Genomic DNA, 18,475 nt, shown 5'->3' with positions numbered 1-18,475 from the left:
ACGGACTCTAAAGTCGGTCTGTTCTTCATTTTCTTATAATCTATAATCAGGAAATCCATTCACTCACGCTTTATAATTTTTGTGCTTTTAAAGTGGTCAGGAGAATGTGACATCTGCATACAGTCACATCTGAATTGATCATTGTCCAGGCAGAAGGTAATTTTAAAACATGGTATGAGGAAAGGTTGAATCTGAATATTAGAACATTACCGAGAAATTAACTTGAGTAATTTGCCACCTCCCCGACCCCCGACTTTGAATGAGACCGTTCTCTTTGGTGAATTTATCTTAAGGGAGGACAACAGCCTCAACGCAGGCCACAGCGTTCTGAGCGAGGAGGCCCGTGGTTTCCAAACCAGTTTAAATGCAGGCTCTTCTTAGCAGTAAACCACACGCATGTATTCATCATTGATTTTCAAATGATAGGTTTCTATATCGCTGGTTTAGGATCCACAGTCTTGCATTCCTGAATCTATATTATGCCAAAAGAATAACAACTTGGTGGCTGGAAACAGAAATGGTTATTATACGGCTCCAAAATGCTAGCTGGCACAATATGCTAAAAACAGCAGAAATTCACCGGTAAAAGGCAGAATTTATTTGTTCTTAAAAATAACTTTGTGCTCTAAAAATATGGATTTAAGAAGTGTCATCGTGGTTCAAAATATTTTATATTCAAAATGTAAACACCTTAAAATATGTGACTAATCTTCTAAAATGGTATAATTTCCAAATAACAGGAAATATTCCAAGAGAAAAATAGAATGCTTTTCAAATCCATTTTTGAGGCATTTATTGGATGAAAAACTATAATATATGTTTACTTTTTTTTTCCTGCTGCCCTAAGTCATTGTTTAAAAATGTGGGCAGAAAGATGTAGGCTTTGTTGGAATTTCTCAGAGTTTACTGTAGAAAAAAATTTTTTTTTTTAATTTTCAAAAAAGAAACCTTTTCTCAGAGCCTCTGTGAAGCATTTCCATTTTCACACACTGGCCCAGTGTTTGTCATATCACAGGACAACACATTTCACAAAGCGGTTTTACTTCCTTTTAGCAAAATAACTCCTCCATGCAAACCAGTATTGGCATCTACCAAGCCAGGGTTTTAGTTTCTTCTGATCTATTCAAGCTTCATTGCACTGCTTAACTGACTTTTTCCCCCCTTCTTTTGAAATTACCCACCTAATTTTCCATTTAATTGTTTATTTAAACCAGATCTCACGCAGGCTTAACAGATAAGTGACATATGTATTGAGTGTATCAGACTGAACTTCAGCTGACAGGAAAGTGTAGTGCACATTTTGTCTTCATTCTCTCAGTCTCTTTTTATCCAGTAGAATATCTTAATTAAAACTAGAGCCTTAACATATTTGCAAGAATGATTCAATTAAGACACATTAAATATAAACTATTTTGTCAAGAATTTTTGTAAGTGAACATGTTCTTTGTATCTCTCCTAGTGAAATAAGGTAAATGTAGTTGTTTCATATGGTAACTTTTGCCACCAAAAACTATCCAAATTAACTGGAAAAGGAAATTTTGCTATTGACTATTTAGCTGGCTATAGAGGATTTAGCTTCTTTCAATGAAGTTTTATTATAGAAGTAATTTATATTCAAATTCAACCAACATTTCCTAAGCAACTTCTGTGTACTTGACACGTGTTTGGGGGGGGGGTTCATTTATTTTTAATCCCCCTCCCCAGTAACTTGGAGAATTTTACGGATGATCCGATTGACAGATTTAATCTTGTAGTTTTTTGTTATATATTCAGCCTGTTTATTCATGCATAAAATGAGACAGGTAAATGAATGGGATATGAAGAACAAATGTGCTCTACACAGTATGCCTCAAATGTATTCTAATTCAAAAAATGTTTCCCTAAATATTTCCTGAAATACGCCTGTGCTTTGCCTTCCCAGTCCCTCATCACCTCTAAGAGCTCACACCATCAGTGCCCCATACTCCCAGGCCTTTCTAATTACAGGATACGCCAGGGCCAGTAGATCTCTCTGTCCACTTAGAGGCCTTTGTCCTACTTCTGCTCTGTGACCTTCACGGATCTGCATTGCCACCATTTACAACCAAGGTGTGTCGGGCTGGAATCCAAGATCTCCATGTCCCTCCAAGGTCTTCAACACTCCTCTCTTTTTAGGAGTTCCCTTCTAGCCAGATTGCTCACAGTGACCCCCGACTCGTGCTCTGTAAATTCCCACCTCAGCCCTTTCCCACAGCCCAGTCACAAACCCAGTGTGTCTTACTGTCCCTTCTCTTTTTTCAAGGCCCATATCAGCTCCTGCCTCTTAGGTGAATCTTTATTGGATAATCTCTTCCCTCCTGGGAACTCAATAACACTTAATCTGGATTACTCTGTGGGCATCTCTCCCTAGGCTGCCTTGTCTTGGTTTGTACGTCTCACACATGTGCGTATTGGATTACCATAAAGGAATTGCAGGGCCTTTGAAGACTGGGGCCACGTCCTTGCCTCCTCATGGGGTAGCACACAGTATCATTCATCCTGGAGTAATAGACACTTGTGTTTTAGGATAATGATAATGATGACCAACCGTAACAGCGAGGTTTGATTGTCTCCTTTAAAGTGCTTCAGAAAACAAACATCTAGTTTTACAGCAAGGATTGTAGAGTCAGGTAGTGGGTTTCTCTTATTCCCCAATCAGAGGCCATGAATGAAGCCAACAGATGACATTCTGCCTCAATTAATGTTGCCTCAACTCCTTCCGTAGCTCTTCCTGTCATGGAGCAGTATATTTTGAATTATGAGAAATGGCATCCTTCAGATATCCGTTTCTGTTAGTAGGGCGTTGAGCATCAGAGATCTAAGAAAACCCCTTCAGTGTTCACATCAGATGACTCTCCCTGTGCCTTGGTGAATCAGTACTTTTGGAGGCATCAACCCTTCATTTCAGCTCCTAAGTAGGAGTCCTGCATTTTGAAATTCTGTGTGAACAGGAAAGCAAGCTGTCAGGGTCATACACGGAACTTGTGAGGAGAGCAAACCCGACATAAGAGGACCAGAGGGAGAAACCACTCAAAGAAAAGGGGAAGTCAACAGCAAACTGTGGAAGAGCCTACTGTCCCTGCATGTCCTCGAAATGATAGTCTTACTGGTATGCCCTCTCTTCACTTAAGGACACACAGACACACAAAATAAAACCCAAACCACTGAACTGAAAGAGTGAGTCACGCCAGCCCAGCCTTTGCCAAGCTAGTCAATTAAAGTGCAGGGCAGATTCTGTGCTTTTCTTAGACCCTGAATGAAGACGGTCTTTCTTCCCAAATTTTTTTAATGGAAAAAAAGTATATGCTGATTTCTGAGCAAGTTGGTATAGATTAGCTGTCTTCTCGTTAAACATTTTTAATCTTCCTTTAGAGAATGTTAAAAAAAAAAAAACTAACTGGGTTACCTTCACGTGGAGGCTAAGTTGGTCATCCCACGGACTATTTTATAAGTCATACCCTGTTAAACTTTTATTTTTGATCTCATATAGTGTATCCTGTAGAAACATTCTTGAGTCTAGATTTCTCCCTGAGTGCTTTCATTGTTTTGTGTTAACAGGGAACGGATATGGCAATCCCCGAAACTCACCAGGTCTGCTGGTCTCACCTGGTAACTTGAACAAGAATATGCAAGCAAAATCTCCTCCCCCCATGAATTTAGGGATGAATAACCGTAAACCAGATCTCCGAGTTCTTATTCCACCAGGCAGCAAGAATACGATGCCATCAGTGGTAATGCGAAACTACATTTTAAATAAATGTTGATAATGTTTTGTATATGTTTTGCTGTTTTTGTATTTGTCTAACATTTTGAATTACTTAAGTGCTCCTAGAAAATTAACATATCAATGCTATTGCCGGAGCCCTGTTTGTATTTAGCCATTATTTCTGGTAACTGGTTCGCATTTCCCTTTTCCATGTTAAAAAAAAAACAAAAAAAAAACCCAACATCCAATAAACTTCACTATAAAACTGGTGTTCTGAGGCAAAGAAACCATTTCCTTTTAAGCTCTCCAATTTATAATTAGAAAAAAATCATTGCTTATTACTCTGCTTATGTTGCATACAATTTGACCAATGGTAGAATCAAACTCACAGAATAGGGAGTTTCATAACAGATTTTATAATGTTGATCTAGTTATGTCCTCAAGGTACTGACAACCAAAAATCTTTTCCATAATTTCTACATGAACATTCTCCTGTGAATTGGCCATTCTTTTCTTAGGTATATTGCAGTGATAATGCTTAATACATCATGTGCCTGTGCTCTGCCTCAATTCATATTTCCATATATGTGCTTCATGCAAATAGCTACCTCTCAAAAGCAAATTGTTTTAAAATCCTACGCATTATGAGAACAAAGGTTATATTTTACAACAACAAAAAAAGTTGACACTGTAAGAAAAAATTAAATAAGAAATAAATAAATAAGAAATATAAGCAACATCCCCGGACTCCATCATTTTTCTTTCTCCTGGGTCTGCAGGCTAAGATGAAGATAATGATTGTGGGGCCAAATTCAACAACAAAGAGACTTACATCAGTGTTCTCCAAATTAGCTTTGCTTAAGAGCGAGAACATTTAAAACCAAGATTCGGTAGACAAATTTAGACCATTCTGCAAACACATTTCTCTTTTTTTCCTTTCTGTGCTCTGTGGCAGGCTTCACGGTAAAACAGTCCTGCAAGCTGATTAGTTTATTATGGCACAGTGCAGATTAATTTTGAATATCAACCCCCCCCCAAAAAAAAATCACATAATACGCAACATTCCCTTCGGAAAGGACTGAGTCTAATAAATAAAACCTCCCACGGGGCCATAGCCAAGCAGTGTGGGCCATACGGGGCAGGCTGTCTCTATCGGCAGGTTTATTCCAAGTTCCTTAAAACTGATGTTCTCCCAGAAATCCTGTGAGTGGTCAGTACAGCCTCTCACTGGTGGCCAGGTGCAGGTTCCCCCCATCCCCGCCTCCAGCGCTCCATGAGTGGAGTCTCAAAATACAAGCTTTTTTTTTTTTTTTTTTTCCAAAACATGGTACTGAAATAATGAAGTTTGAGACACTGACCTGTGCGGAAAACTAGATAGATTGTCTTCACATTTGAGACAAACTGCTCATTAAGCAAAACAAAGAATGTCTTTGTAAGGAGTTATCTTTAGAGTCTGGGTTTTAAAATTGTTTAAACTGTTGTGTCTATCAGAAGATGCTTTGCCTTTTGTTGAAAAGGTTCTGCCCAGTTATAAATATTTACAGACACTAATTAATAAAACTCCTTCCCCATGCTCTCAGTCTGAGGATGTCGACCTGCTTTTGGTAAGTAGAAAGAGAACTTCCCTTAAATGATACATGTAAGGAGAAACCCAAGGTGACTTTTAGGTGGAGTGGCTCTAGCAAAATGGGAAGATATCGGAAGTTACCATAATTTGTCAACATTAATTCTGTTTCGGGGCCGTTAATTTCAAGTACCACACACAGGTGAAAAGAATATCAGGGTATTTATTTTTCTGTCTCAACCTTTGTAAGTGAAGACCATGTTTTCAGTTTATTTTAGGACCTGATTTATAGTAAAATTCAAACGAAAATAATTTCCTTAGTTATTTAAACCACGAGGATACTTATTTTTCTAAGAATTAAAGTCTCATGATCTTTAAATGTATGTGAATCTTTAATCTTCTTGCTGTAAGTAGTTAAATACACATGTTAGCTGGTTTGCCATGTAGTTCTGAGGGAAGTTTAGAAGAATCTGAAAAAAGTGGTCAGAGCACCACCTGCTGGTCAGAGTATAGCATGAAATGTGCCCATCTGCTCTGCTGTACATAGAACTGAACATAAAAACCACCATGGTTGATTTTAATTTTTTTTTTAATTTGCATTTGAATAAAAACTGAAACAATGGAAGTACAGTATACATATTTCATCAGTTTTCAACATAGTCTGTTTTTACTCATAATAAAGCTTATGGTACTTGTTACTAGTTCAGTTGCCTAGGAGATACTGATGTAATGGGTTACTATGGCAACAACTGGTCTCTTGAAGGATTGTAAATGATAGGGTTGGCAGAGTTCATAGAGACACATGTTAAATGATTAATTTCAGGAGATTTGTATCAAGTTATCTCGTTATGTGCAAAACTAATACTGAAATCTAACATTTTTAACTTTTAAAAAATTCTATCAATAATGTCTCTTTATTTACTTTAAAAGAATCAAAGGATAAATAACTCCCAGTCTGCTCAGTCATTGGCTACCCCAGTGGTTTCCGTAGCAACTCCTACTTTACCAGGACAAGGGATGGGAGGATATCCATCAGCCATTTCAACAACATATGGTACCGGTGAGTAGCTTTGCCATGTTCAAATAGTACATTAAATACTTTTTATTAAAAAGCAAGATGAAAAAAGATACTACCTTTCAGTCTGTTAGGAAGCTTCAGGTAGTACCTGTGGCGTCCAGAGACTATATGTTACCTATTTCTTGCTCAGACAAAATAAATATCCATATTTTTCTTTCTTAAGTGAAAGTTTTTATTAACCCAACCTGAATTCAATATAAAAGACCAATTTCAAGGAAAACGAGCCATTATTTCTTGATGTAATAGAAAGCTCACTTTCTTAGAATTGTTTAAAACATTTCTAGATCATCAAATATGTGTATGCTGTAATGCCGGATTGTACTTCTAATAAATTAAAATTTCAGGCGGTTGTCCTTCAAAGCTCTCGTGGAATACTTATTTTTCAGTATATGATATGTGTCTCTTTTAAATCAAAATTGCTCCTGATGCTCTATCTCCTTCTCCCCCCCAAAATGAGAGAATTTATATTGATCATTAAATAGCACTAATAGAATATTTTTCATTGGAAATGTTTATTTACCATTTTATAATTTCCAAATTAAGTCTTTTCCCTTATTTTATTTGTTCATCTAGAGTACTCTCTGAGTAGTGCAGACCTGTCATCTCTGTCTGGGTTCAACACCGCCAGCGCCCTTCATCTTGGGTCAGTAACTGGCTGGCAACAGCAACACCTACATAACATGCCGCCATCCGCCCTCAGTCAGCTGGGGTAAGCAATATTATTTCTCTCATAAAACACTTTCAGAAGGCATTTTTAAGTGACAAATGGCAATCTCTAAATACTGCGCTCTAAGGTCCCATTAAAGGAGGTACAATCCTACTTTATCGAAATCGGAAAGTAATGATCAGATCAGTATCTTTCAAGCAGGTTTAATATTACTTGGCTTATTTTTTAAGAGGAGGGGAGCCCTGTGATAATGAGGTAAATTATTTCCCTATTGTTTTAGGCTATACTGGTTTCCACTTGGGTCAATGACAAAATTTCATTTAGTTAACTTTTCACGTAGCTCATGTGGGACATAAGAAGGCACTTAAAAGTTCTTAACATTTTTGAGATATTTGGGAATCCTTATCACTTAACGTAAACCATATAGTCATGCTAACATTAACCTAGTGCTCACAGGATCTATTATTCTATTGATATACAGATTTCATATAGTTATAATAATGCATTCATAGTATGGTTGTATATTTGTAGACATTGTATAAATAAAAATGTATATGTATGTGTACATATATATACTAATTACCTAAATTTGGGTATAAAAATAATTTCTGTTGTTTTCTGAAATCAGAATATGTGTATTTCTGCCCCCTTGTGGTAACTTTGAGAAATGTCTATCATAGAAATGACTCCTGTCATTTATCTGTAGAAATGTGCAAACCTTTAAAAAGCACTGACTTCATAATTCACACTTTGTGTCAAACAAATAGCTTTCTTAAGTTTAAAACATGAATCAAAGATCTGCCTTTCAGTTGACATAATAACTCCAAAACTGCAGTTCATCTTCAGAAGAAAAATACTAGGAAGATATAAAATATTGAAAGATAAATCTTTGTATTTTAGAAACATTCTGTGTGTCTACCTCACTTTTACTTTTCTGCTGAGCCATTTGGTTAGAAGATCTAGTTAGTTCTATACTTCTGTTTCTAAAGAGATAATGAGTCTAAAAACACTGATTACAATAAAAATCACTGATTTGACATCACAACCGCATCTCTTACCCCTCGCTGCCCTCCTAGCTTTCATATGGAATCTATTTCACATAGATTAGTGCTCTAGTAATGGAGTCTTCCCCCATTCACTGCCTGTCTGTATCCTGCCCACTAATCACTATTGTTGAAAATCTAAACTTTCATGTAAACCATAAAATAAATTCACATGACATTGTTGCTGTGCTTTCTTAAAAGATTGTTAGCTTTGAAGATATATTAAATATTGATATAGGGTTTCTCTTTTAAATTAAATATTGCTAAAGGGTTTCTCTTTTTAGGACTTTTTAAGTTTTCTCAGAAATGTTAACTATGCAAGTAGACATTTATTGCAATAACTTTTTAAGGTAATTATCCCTAAGTACATCGTACCATCATGGCAATCTTAAAATACATACAGGTGACATTGCTCTGCTATGGCTAAGCAGTGAGTCCACTGTATGTGCTTCTTGACAAAAATCAGGGTAGTTGTTTACTTCTCACTTTTCACAAAATTCATCCATTAGAGGACTGGATTTCCTTAGAAATTATCAATGTCAAGAGCCATAGTATTTGCTTTGAATGTGGCTTTCTTTTGTTATTAGTAACACCTGAAAATTTGCATTTTATATATAAAACACATTTATGTATTTTAACTATACCATAATTTTAAAAGTCCCTTTTTTTACATGTGAAGAGTCTGATTCTCTGCTGCCCTTAATAAAGGCGTCAGTAAATGAGAAAGGAGAGGACTGGCCTAGAGAGGAACCGAATGGCAACAGCCAAGGATGAAGCATTTTGTTTAGTTCCGGTTTCTTTCAGCAACGGTTATCATGGTGCATAATTAGTCTATGAGTTTTTATTGTATTTAATCACTTCCCTTATCCCTCAGATAGAATACCCCCTTCAGCCCTTCTAATCTTGGCTGGCCCTTCTTCTTTCCTTCCTTCTTTCCTTCCTTCTTTCCTTCCTTCCTTCCTTCCTTCCTTCCTTTCTTCCTCTTTCTCCCTCTCTCTCTCTCTGTCTCTCTCTGTCATAACACATACACACACACAGGGTAGCTTTTTAAAAATGGGTCCCTTCAAATGGACTAGCCCATGTTTACACAATTAAATGTTAAACTGTTTTAAAAAAAACTCCCAAGTTGTAAAATTTATATTAATAAATTATATGGGGTGCCTTAATTCCTTACGGTGTTAATTAATTTAAAAAATAAGTATCTTTTTAGGCTAAAGTAGCCTCATGCTCTTGTGTGGTGAGTTCACATTCCTTTGGACAGATAACAGTGTTCAAAGTAGATACAGCCTCCAGAGTGGCTTGGCTATTCCCAGCAGCCCAAGATGGTCACCACAATTCTTTCCCAAAATTAAGAGTATAAAAGGACTTTCCTGTTTTGTTGACGGAAATGCCTTTAACTCCGAAGCTGTACTTCTAACACTGTCTAGCATCTGATTTTATCTAACCAAGGCAGATAAATGGCATACATTGATTTGATGTAGGAAGCAGAGATGATTGGCCGAAGGAACTTGGCCCTCAAGGGTTAAGTGTCATTTGAATATGGAGATTTGAGAAAATGACCCTCAAATTTTTAAGTACTTTTCTCATATCACCTATAAAAAGGAGCAACGTGTTTTCTGGAAACATTTCTTTACATCATCGTTGTTGATGTGGGTGTTTACAGACGACTTTTAAAAGGTTAGGTTAAATATAGTTTGATAGTTTAATTTCTGGGCGGAGGCAGTACAAAATTTGAACAAAACTATCCGGTTCTGTTTCACTTCTGAACAATCGTGGGGAAGGGTAGGTGTTTTCCCAGTTGGAAGGCATCTGTAATAGATGTAAACTTGCAGCAGGATTTGATATGGGCAACTTGCACATCAGGCTTCTGTCTCCCACCCACCTCTTTCTCACCCACACACATGGAGCATTTCACAATTATCTGGGCCTATAAAGATTTTGTCCTCAAGAACAAGCAGACCAACATGCTTGTATCTGAATCTAGCATGCGTACCACTAAGTGATTTTTTAATGCATTTTCTTTCCAAGATAATACTTTGGTAACAGACACTAGCCAATTACATTTCATGCTATTTGGAATCCTATACCACAGTATACTAAAGCTGAATCGAAGTTATCACGTACATTTCGTTACTGTGGGTTGAGTGTCCCCAGAACTACTCAAAATGCTTCATATATGCGGTCAGTGTCAAATGAAATGCCACCAAAAAGTAAACTTAGGGACTAGCCTATTTGTCTACGGAAGGCATAAACAATCAGTATTACATCTCTTACGGGGAAGGCCTGCAGCAGAACCCATCTGAGCCAGTTCACAATGGGAGATACAGTAAATAAGTAGGTAATGCAGCTTCCAAAAGCTGTGTTAAAGAAGCAGCATTTTGATTATACTATTTTTTGCTGAATTTTTCCAGATTAACTGCTTATACTAACTAGTCCAACTCACCGAATTTTTTTTTCTAATTGTCCATGTTTCTCTGCCTGTGAAGAAGCTATCTAAATGTCAGAGGGCAGTCAAAAGCATTTGTTGATATGCCACTTTGTTTTCAGACTCCTAATTGACATTCATTACTAAAGAGTTGTGTGACTCGTAGTAGAAGCATTTAATTAAATTTTAGTGAAATAGTCTTTCTTATCCAGAGCCAGGAAAATTCTTTCTTCCAGAAATCAAAAGATGATTTCCTCTGACATCAAAATGAATCACTAAGTAACTTTGAATCAAGATAAAATAGTCCACCATTACAGATCCTTTTGAAATACAGGTGTCACCCCCCACTTTAATATCTTCTTGATTTGAAGATTATTTAATTAAAACTCTTAGAAAATTAATATGCTAATATCGACTGTAAAAGAAAACCTACAAATAAATAATGACAAGTATAAACAGATGATTGAAAATCATATACACTCAATGTTGGTAACTTCATGTAAATGCTAAGACTGTTTTAATTCTAACACATAAAAGCCAGAGAAAGAAAGGCTTACTAGGGAAACAAATAATTCTCCTTTATGTTATTCTCGACATTAGCTCATCTATTAATAAGAGAAGGAAAGTAGTTCTTTGCCAGTAGGTGGTGCTTTTGTATAAAACATCACTCAAAGATAAACTCATTTTGACTAATTTTATATCTCTATACATTTTGAGCCTGAATCGCATCTCCCAAAAAGCCGGCCCCAAGTTATTCCACTTTTTCCTCTGAAACATATACCCATTTTCTCCCTGCTCATAATGACTTCTTAATGTCCTCTAATTCTCTCCATTTGAAAGTAACGTAATCACATACAGGAGTAGGTAGCCTGGCTTTCCTTTGTTTAGAATGGGCGTATCTGGATAGATTATTCTTTCCTGCAGCTCCTCCTCCTCACTAAAAAAGGTATCTGCACTCTCTTGACAACATGGGCAAGTAATGCTGACTCTAGCCATGAATGTCCGTGCAATCAGAATGTGAGAACAGTATGAGCATCTTAAAATTGATGTCGGCAATGTTCTTCTGGTTTATCCTGATCAAAGTCATTGTGATTGCTGATCTACACTAAGGGCTTAATGCTTTTCCCTCCAGAGTTTCAAGTATCTAAATTCTTCCACATTTTGGAAGATCTCCTGGAATAAATGAGGATTAAGGCATATAAACACGATAAAATCACGCTAGATCCTTCTTTACAACAACCTTTCCTTAGACAAATCCAGATTCTTCAACTCATGCCAATTATAAATATGAGTGATACCCTACTAAGCACCCCAGCAGGGAGAGATTCGCAATAATAAAGTTGAAGTAGTTGTGGAAAATGGACAGCAGTTTCATCCCATGTAACTGACAAACAATGGAGAAAGTCATACTGTTGATCAGTTTTAGTAGGGTAGGAAGTCTCAATGTTTTTAAGCCAATAAACTGTTCTGCAGATAACTTTCAACCTCCTTCCCCTCCTTCTCTCCCCTCTTCCAATCTTTTCACCAGATACAGTTATAATTACATTTACATCATTTACAGCTATAAATGTAGCATTTTGTGCATTTATTCATTTGAAATTTGAACTTTCTTCACTTTGTCTGAAGACTATACAAGTTAACGTGCATGTGCTTATCACACAGAGGGAAACATTTATATCTATAACTAGCTTTTTACAGCACACACACATTACTAAATCAAAGGCGTCTAATTCAAAGGCTAAACACTGTATCTTAAATCTTAGCTTATATTTTGGAAGTAGTCTAGGGAGAAATTCCATGGACACAGAAAATGCTTTTTCCAGCATGTCATGTTAAGCCTTTCTGAGCCAGTCACCTGTATGTTTAGGGAGCCTGTCAGAGACTAGAGGTATGATTCATGAGGCCCAGACCAGTGAAATGCTGTAATTACTACCGTGCATCCTAAATGGCTCTGAGAAGGCAATGCCCCTAAGTGCTTCGAGCACGCTCTCCTCCCTCTGGGCATGCTCTGGTGTCTATGCGAGTCTTGAAGCTGATGTGTTATGTAATTGTGAGTTCCTGGGGGCTCCAGGCCTCCTCCATCTGTAACTGGGTTTCCTTTCCTCCTACAGAGCTTGCACTAGCACTCATTTATCTCAGAGTTCAAATCTCTCCCTGCCTTCTACTCAAAGCCTCAACATCAAGTCAGAACCTGTTTCTCCTCCTAGAGACCGTACCACCACCCCTTCGAGATACCCACAACACACGCGCCACGAGGCGGGGAGATCTCCTGTTGACAGCTTGAGCAGCTGTAGCAGTTCGTACGACGGGAGCGACCGAGAGGATCACCGGAATGAATTCCACTCCCCCATTGGACTCACCAGACCTTCGCCGGACGAAAGGGAAAGTCCCTCAGTCAAGCGCATGCGACTCTCGGAAGGATGGGCAACATGATCAGATTATTACTTAATAGTTTTTTTTTTTTTTTTCTTGCAGTGTGTGTGTGTGCTATACCTTAATGGGGAAGGGGGGTCGATATGCATTATATGTGCTGTGTGTGGAAAAAAAAAAAGTCAGGTACTCTGTTTTGTAAAAGTACTTTTAAATTGCCTCAGTGATACAGTATAAAGATAAACAGAAATGCTGAGATAAGCTTAGCACTTGAGTTGTACAACAGAACACTTGTACAAAATAGATTTTAAGGCTAACTTCTTTTCACTGTTGTGCTCCTTTGCAAAATGTATGTTACAATAGATAGTGTCATGTTGCAGGTTCAACGTTATTTACATGTAAATAGACAAAAGGAAACATTTGCCAAAAGCGGCAGATCTTTACTGAAAGAGAGAGCAGCTGTTATGCAACATATAGAAAAATGTATAGATGTTTTGGACAGACCCGGCAAAGGGTGGCCATTGGTAAATGTTAGGAACACACCAGGTCACCTAACATCCCGAGAACGCGCTCACAAACCTGCACGCATATCATTGGCGTATGGCACTCATTAAAAAGGATCAACGACCATTAAACGAGGACCATACCTATTTAAAAAAAAAAAAAAATGTGGAGTTTGAGGGCTAACGTATTTAATTAAATAAATAAATAAATCTGGGTCTGCATCTCTTATTAAATAAAAATATAAAAATATGTACATTACATTTTGCTTATTTTCATATAAAAGGTAAGACAGAGTTTGCAAAGCATTTGTGGCTTTTTGTAGTTTACTTAAGCCAAAATGTGTTTTTTCCCCCTTGATAGCTTCGCTAATATTTTAAACAGTCCTGTAAAAAACCAAAAAGGACTTTTTGTATAGAAAGCACTACCCTAAGCCATGAGGAACTCCATGCTTTGCTAACCAAGATAACTGTTTTCTCTTTGTAGAAGTTTTGTTTTTGAAATGTGTATTTCTAATTATATAAAATATTAAGAATCTTTTAAAAAATCTGTGAAATTAACATGCTTGTGTATAGCTTTCTAATATATATAATATTATGGTAATAGCAGAAGTTTTGTTATCTTAATAGCGGGAGGGGGGTATATTTGTGCAGTTGCACATTTGAGTAACTATTTTCTTTCTGTTTTCTTTTACTCTGCATACATTTTATAAGTTCAAGGTCAGCTGTCAAAAGGATAACCTGTGGGATTAGAACATATCACGTTGCAACACCCTAAATTGTTTTTAATACATTAGCAATCTTTTGAGTCAACTGACATCCATTGTATATACTAATGAGTTTCTTTCATGCTATTTTTTGTTTTGTTTTTGCATTATTATCAAATGCAGGGCCCCTTTCTGATCTCACCATTTCACCATGCATCTTGGAATTCAGTAAGTGCGTACCCTAACTTGCCCGTATCCTAAATTATCTGGTTGGTTTTCAGCCTAGAATTTGATACACTTTTTAGAAATATGCCCAGAATAGAGAAGCTATGTTGGGGCACATGTCCTGCAAATATGGCCCTAGAAACAAGTGATATGGCGTTTACTCAACGCATAAGTTATAAATTCCCACAGAAGAAAAATGTGAAAGACTGGGTGCTAGACAAGAAGGAAGCAGGTAAAGGGATAGTTGCTTTGTCATCCATTTTTAATTATTTTAACTGACCCTCAACAATCTTGTCAGCAATATAGGACTGTTGAACAATCCCGGTGTGTCAGGACCCCCAAATGTCACTTCTGCATAAAGCATGTATGTCATCTATTTTTTCTTCAATAAAGAGATTTAATAGCCATTTCGAGAAATCCCATTAAAGAACCTCTCTATGTCCCTTTTTTTAAATTTTACAAGAAATAATGATGACTCTTGTCTGATATTCGTCTATAAGGGATTAATTTTCAGACCCTTTAAAAAGTGAGTGCCATAAAAAAAAAGTTGATATATATTGTTTAAAAGAGATTTCAATCCAGGAATGATTTTCCTTCTCTTGGAATGTGAAGATCTGTCGATTCATCTCCAATCATGTGCATTGACATACACAGCCACGAAGATCCAGACAGGAAGAGCGACACTGCTATAGCACGTGTAGGACATTTCTTATCCATTCTTTTCTTTCACTTGCATAGTTGCTGTGTGTTTCTCACTATAAAAGGCTGCCGCTGGGTGGCAAAAGCCAAGAGACCTTACTAACTAGGCTGTATTTTCTTAACTTGATCTGAAATCCACAATTAGACCACAGTGCACCTTTGGTGGTATCCATATAGGATGCCAGCCTGCCTTGTACTAATGTTTTATATACTGAAAACAAACAAAAAAAATCTGTCAACCTTTTCCTATATCCCACTACTCCAGGTATCCATGGAACATGAAAGAAAAACATTTACGCAGAGGAAAAACAGAAAATCATCCCTGAACATAAAACAGACACACACACACACACACACACACACACATGTTGACACATGGGAGGAAAAACTAAGAAAGTCATTTTCCTCACCATATACTTGATCCCATCCTTACAACCATCCTTGTAACTTGATGTGTATAAAATATGCAAACATGTCACAAATGTTGTTGTCATTTCAAAACACTTTACCAATATCAGCAGAGATTTACCAGTGGGTGGGAAAGGGTCATTATGTGAAAATACGAAAAAATAGCCATATTAATTTTTTACCTGCAATTTGCCTCCGCAACAAAGGAAAAGTGAATTTATAATGCTGAACAGAGAGTAAGCTAAAGTACCAGCAGAAGCCTTGGCTATTTATAGCAGATCTGACAATAGTTTTATAAGAACATGAAAAGAACAGAACCACTTGAAAACGGATGCCAGTCATCTCTTGTTCCCACTACTGAATTCATATAAAGTGGTAGCAAGATAGCAAAGGGATAATCTGAGAATTTTTTTAAGACGACTTAATGAGAAGAAGCACAATTTTTATTGTGATGAGTCACTTTCTGTAAACGATCACTGTCTATCTTTACCCTTCTACTTTATCTGTAATTTACCATTTATTGTATTTGCAAAGCTAGTATGGTTTTGGGTTTTTATCACAGTAAATCCTTTGTATTCAGGAGTCTAGGGCAGAGCCCTGAGGGAGTGTTATTTTACATACCCCATCCTAGGGTAACATTTTAGGCAACATTCTTCATTGCGAGCAAAAGAACCATAAACAGCGTTTTACACAGTTACAAATATTGTTATAGCTAATCCTATTTTAAAAGATTTTTGGTAATATTAAGCTTCAGTACTGGTAACACATGCAAGATACGCAAGCTGCACCACCTGTATATTGTATGCATTGGTGAGTGGAAGGCTGTTCATTTCAACCTTTTTTAAAATTGTGTTTTTTAGGTAAATGGCTTATTTTTTCCCAAAGGTGGAATTTAGCATTTTATAATGATGAATATGAAGATACCTGTCATCCTCAGATCGTTTTCAGGGTGACTAAAACAAAAAAGTTCCAATACACTTTTTAAAAGAATGTCTGCCCTCTCACACTTTGATGTGTTTGTTTTTCTTACATACCCATCTTTGAATGTAGAGATAGCATTTTTTTTTGCCCCTTATCATAAGCTTTTGTTTGTTTTTCCGGAGGGTAAATGTTTTGTATTTTCTTTCTTTAAAAAAAAGTTTTTTTTTTTTTAAAGAAGCAGCCACTTGAACCCTCAATAAAGGCTGTTGCCTAAGCATGGCATACTTCATCTGTTCCCATTTGTGCCATCTGCTGTGATGTCACTTACATGGCGTTAATTTCCTGCCACTACAGATCTTTTGAAGATTGATGGAATACTGGTGTCTGTTAGAACACTTCAGACTACAGATGTAATTAAAGGCTTTTCTTAATATGTTTTTAACCAAAGATGTGGAGCAATCCAAGCCACAGATCTTCTACATTCAATTTGTCCATTTGGGTTATTTTCATAATCGGGTATTGCATTTTGCCTTCCCTATTCATACCTCAAATTGATTCATACCTCAGTTGAATTCAGAGAGGTCGGCTAAGTGACAGATTCTGTTGTGGTGTGAACGCAGTAACAAGTGTTCTCGCGGAGCAAAGTAGACCTGGGTCACTGTAGGCATAGGACTTGGATTGCTTCAGATGGTTTGCTGTATCATTTTTCTTCTTTTTCTTTTCCTGGGGATTTGTTTCCATTACATGACAGTAATTAAAATAGCTTGTAAATGAGGGCATACAAGCATTTGCAACAAATATTCAAATAGAGGCTCACAGCGGCATAAGCTGGACTTTGTCGCCACTAGATGACAAGATGTTATAACTAAGTTAAACCACATCTGTGTATCTCAAGGGACTTAATTCAGCTGTCTGTAGTGAATAAAAGTGGGGAATTTTCAAAAGTTTCTCCTGCTGGAAATAAGGTATAATTTGTATTTTGCAGACAATTCAGTAAAGTTACTGGCTTTCTTAGTGATGCAGTGTCCGTGGTGCGTTTTTTTAATCAATGTTTTGTTGTTTAAATTTATTCCACTTAATCATGTTTCTTAAAAAGCAGCTTCTCCCACAAGTGCAAGTGAGCATTCTGAGTTTTCGGCTCAAAATACTTAAAAAAAGGGGGGGAAAGGATGTAAACTGGATCACCTTTCTTGGAGTGATATTTGTACTCAGCCAGTGTGAGAAGTTCAAGGTTCTTACCAAGGGGTTCCACGTCTTTATCACGATCTTGAATAACTTGCCTCAACACAGAGAATTTTCCAAAAGTCATTCTGAGAAGCACTGCCACGACAAGTTAAATTATTATTTTTTTTTTAATTTTTTTTTCAACGTTTATTTATTTTTGGGACAGAGAGAGACAGAGCATGAACGGGGGAGGGGCAGAGAGAGAGGGAGACACAGAATCGGAAACAGGCTCCAGGCTCTGAGCCATCAGCCCAGAGCCTGACGCGGGGCTCGAACCCACGGACCGCGAGATCGTGACCTGGCTGAAGTCGGACGCTTAACCGACTGCGCCACCCAGGCGCCCCTAAATTATTTTTTAAACTAAAATGTGTAGGAAGCATTTTCAGATTCATTTATTTTTTTCATCGAAATAGTTTCTTTACCCAAAACAAAACAAAAATGGGAAAGCATAGGCTTTTTTCTAAATACTTGAAAAAACTAGTAAATTCATACATTTTTAGAAACTAAAAAATCTATCTATTACCAAAATTCAATAATAATTGCTAAAGGGAATGTCTTTAGAGACACCAACGTAAAGACTAATGTCGGAACTGAAAAGGGAAACAAGAAGGCACTGGCCAGCCACCTGGAGAACTTGGACTATTGCGCTGACAGTCATTCCCACTCTGCTGGAAAAAGAATGCAGCTTGGGGAAACATTACATGTGGCTTGAAGATAGCAGTGCTTTTCTGTCTATTCTTTTTATTTGTTGTTGGCAAACGTTTATTATGTGCAGTTCACGTAGTGCTTTCTAGGATGAATGAAGATGTAGCCCTTGCTCTTAAGAAACTTACAAACTAATGGGAGATTAAAAGATTAGTGGCATGTAGAAACCGCTCTCAGAGACTTCAGCAAAGTGCTAGGAAGGAACCACTTGAGTC

The 18,475-nt window shown here is 37.1% G+C and overlaps 1 protein-coding gene across 27 annotated transcripts in view; it reads left to right on the top strand.

The window, feature by feature from the left end:
* The window catches only part of MEF2C (myocyte enhancer factor 2C), a 172,308-nt gene extending 154,959 nt beyond the window's left edge, over positions 1 to 17,349 (top strand). For 15 of the 27 annotated variants that reach the window (XM_045497457.1, XM_045497449.1, XM_045497440.1 and 12 more), the window contains 5 exons: positions 3,577 to 3,749; positions 5,305 to 5,328; positions 6,219 to 6,348; positions 6,940 to 7,075; positions 12,613 to 17,349. In XM_045497457.1, coding sequence (XP_045353413.1) covers positions 3,577 to 3,749; positions 5,305 to 5,328; positions 6,219 to 6,348; positions 6,940 to 7,075; positions 12,613 to 12,934 — 785 coding nt within the window. In that variant the 3' untranslated portion in view covers positions 12,935 to 17,349. The remainder of the gene's footprint in view (positions 1 to 3,576; positions 3,750 to 5,304; positions 5,329 to 6,218; positions 6,349 to 6,939; positions 7,076 to 12,612) is intronic. The other 12 variants (XM_045497565.1, XM_045497560.1, XM_045497624.1 and 9 more) reach the window with 4 other exon arrangements.
* Positions 17,350 to 18,475: the final 1,126 nt, after the last annotated feature.

This window comes from Leopardus geoffroyi, chromosome A1 (genome assembly GCF_018350155.1).
Source record: "Leopardus geoffroyi isolate Oge1 chromosome A1, O.geoffroyi_Oge1_pat1.0, whole genome shotgun sequence".
In the NCBI taxonomy this organism is placed as follows: domain Eukaryota; kingdom Metazoa; phylum Chordata; class Mammalia; order Carnivora; family Felidae; genus Leopardus; species Leopardus geoffroyi.
Note: the sequence above shows the minus strand (reverse complement) of the source record. Positions and strands in the feature narration are given on the sequence as shown.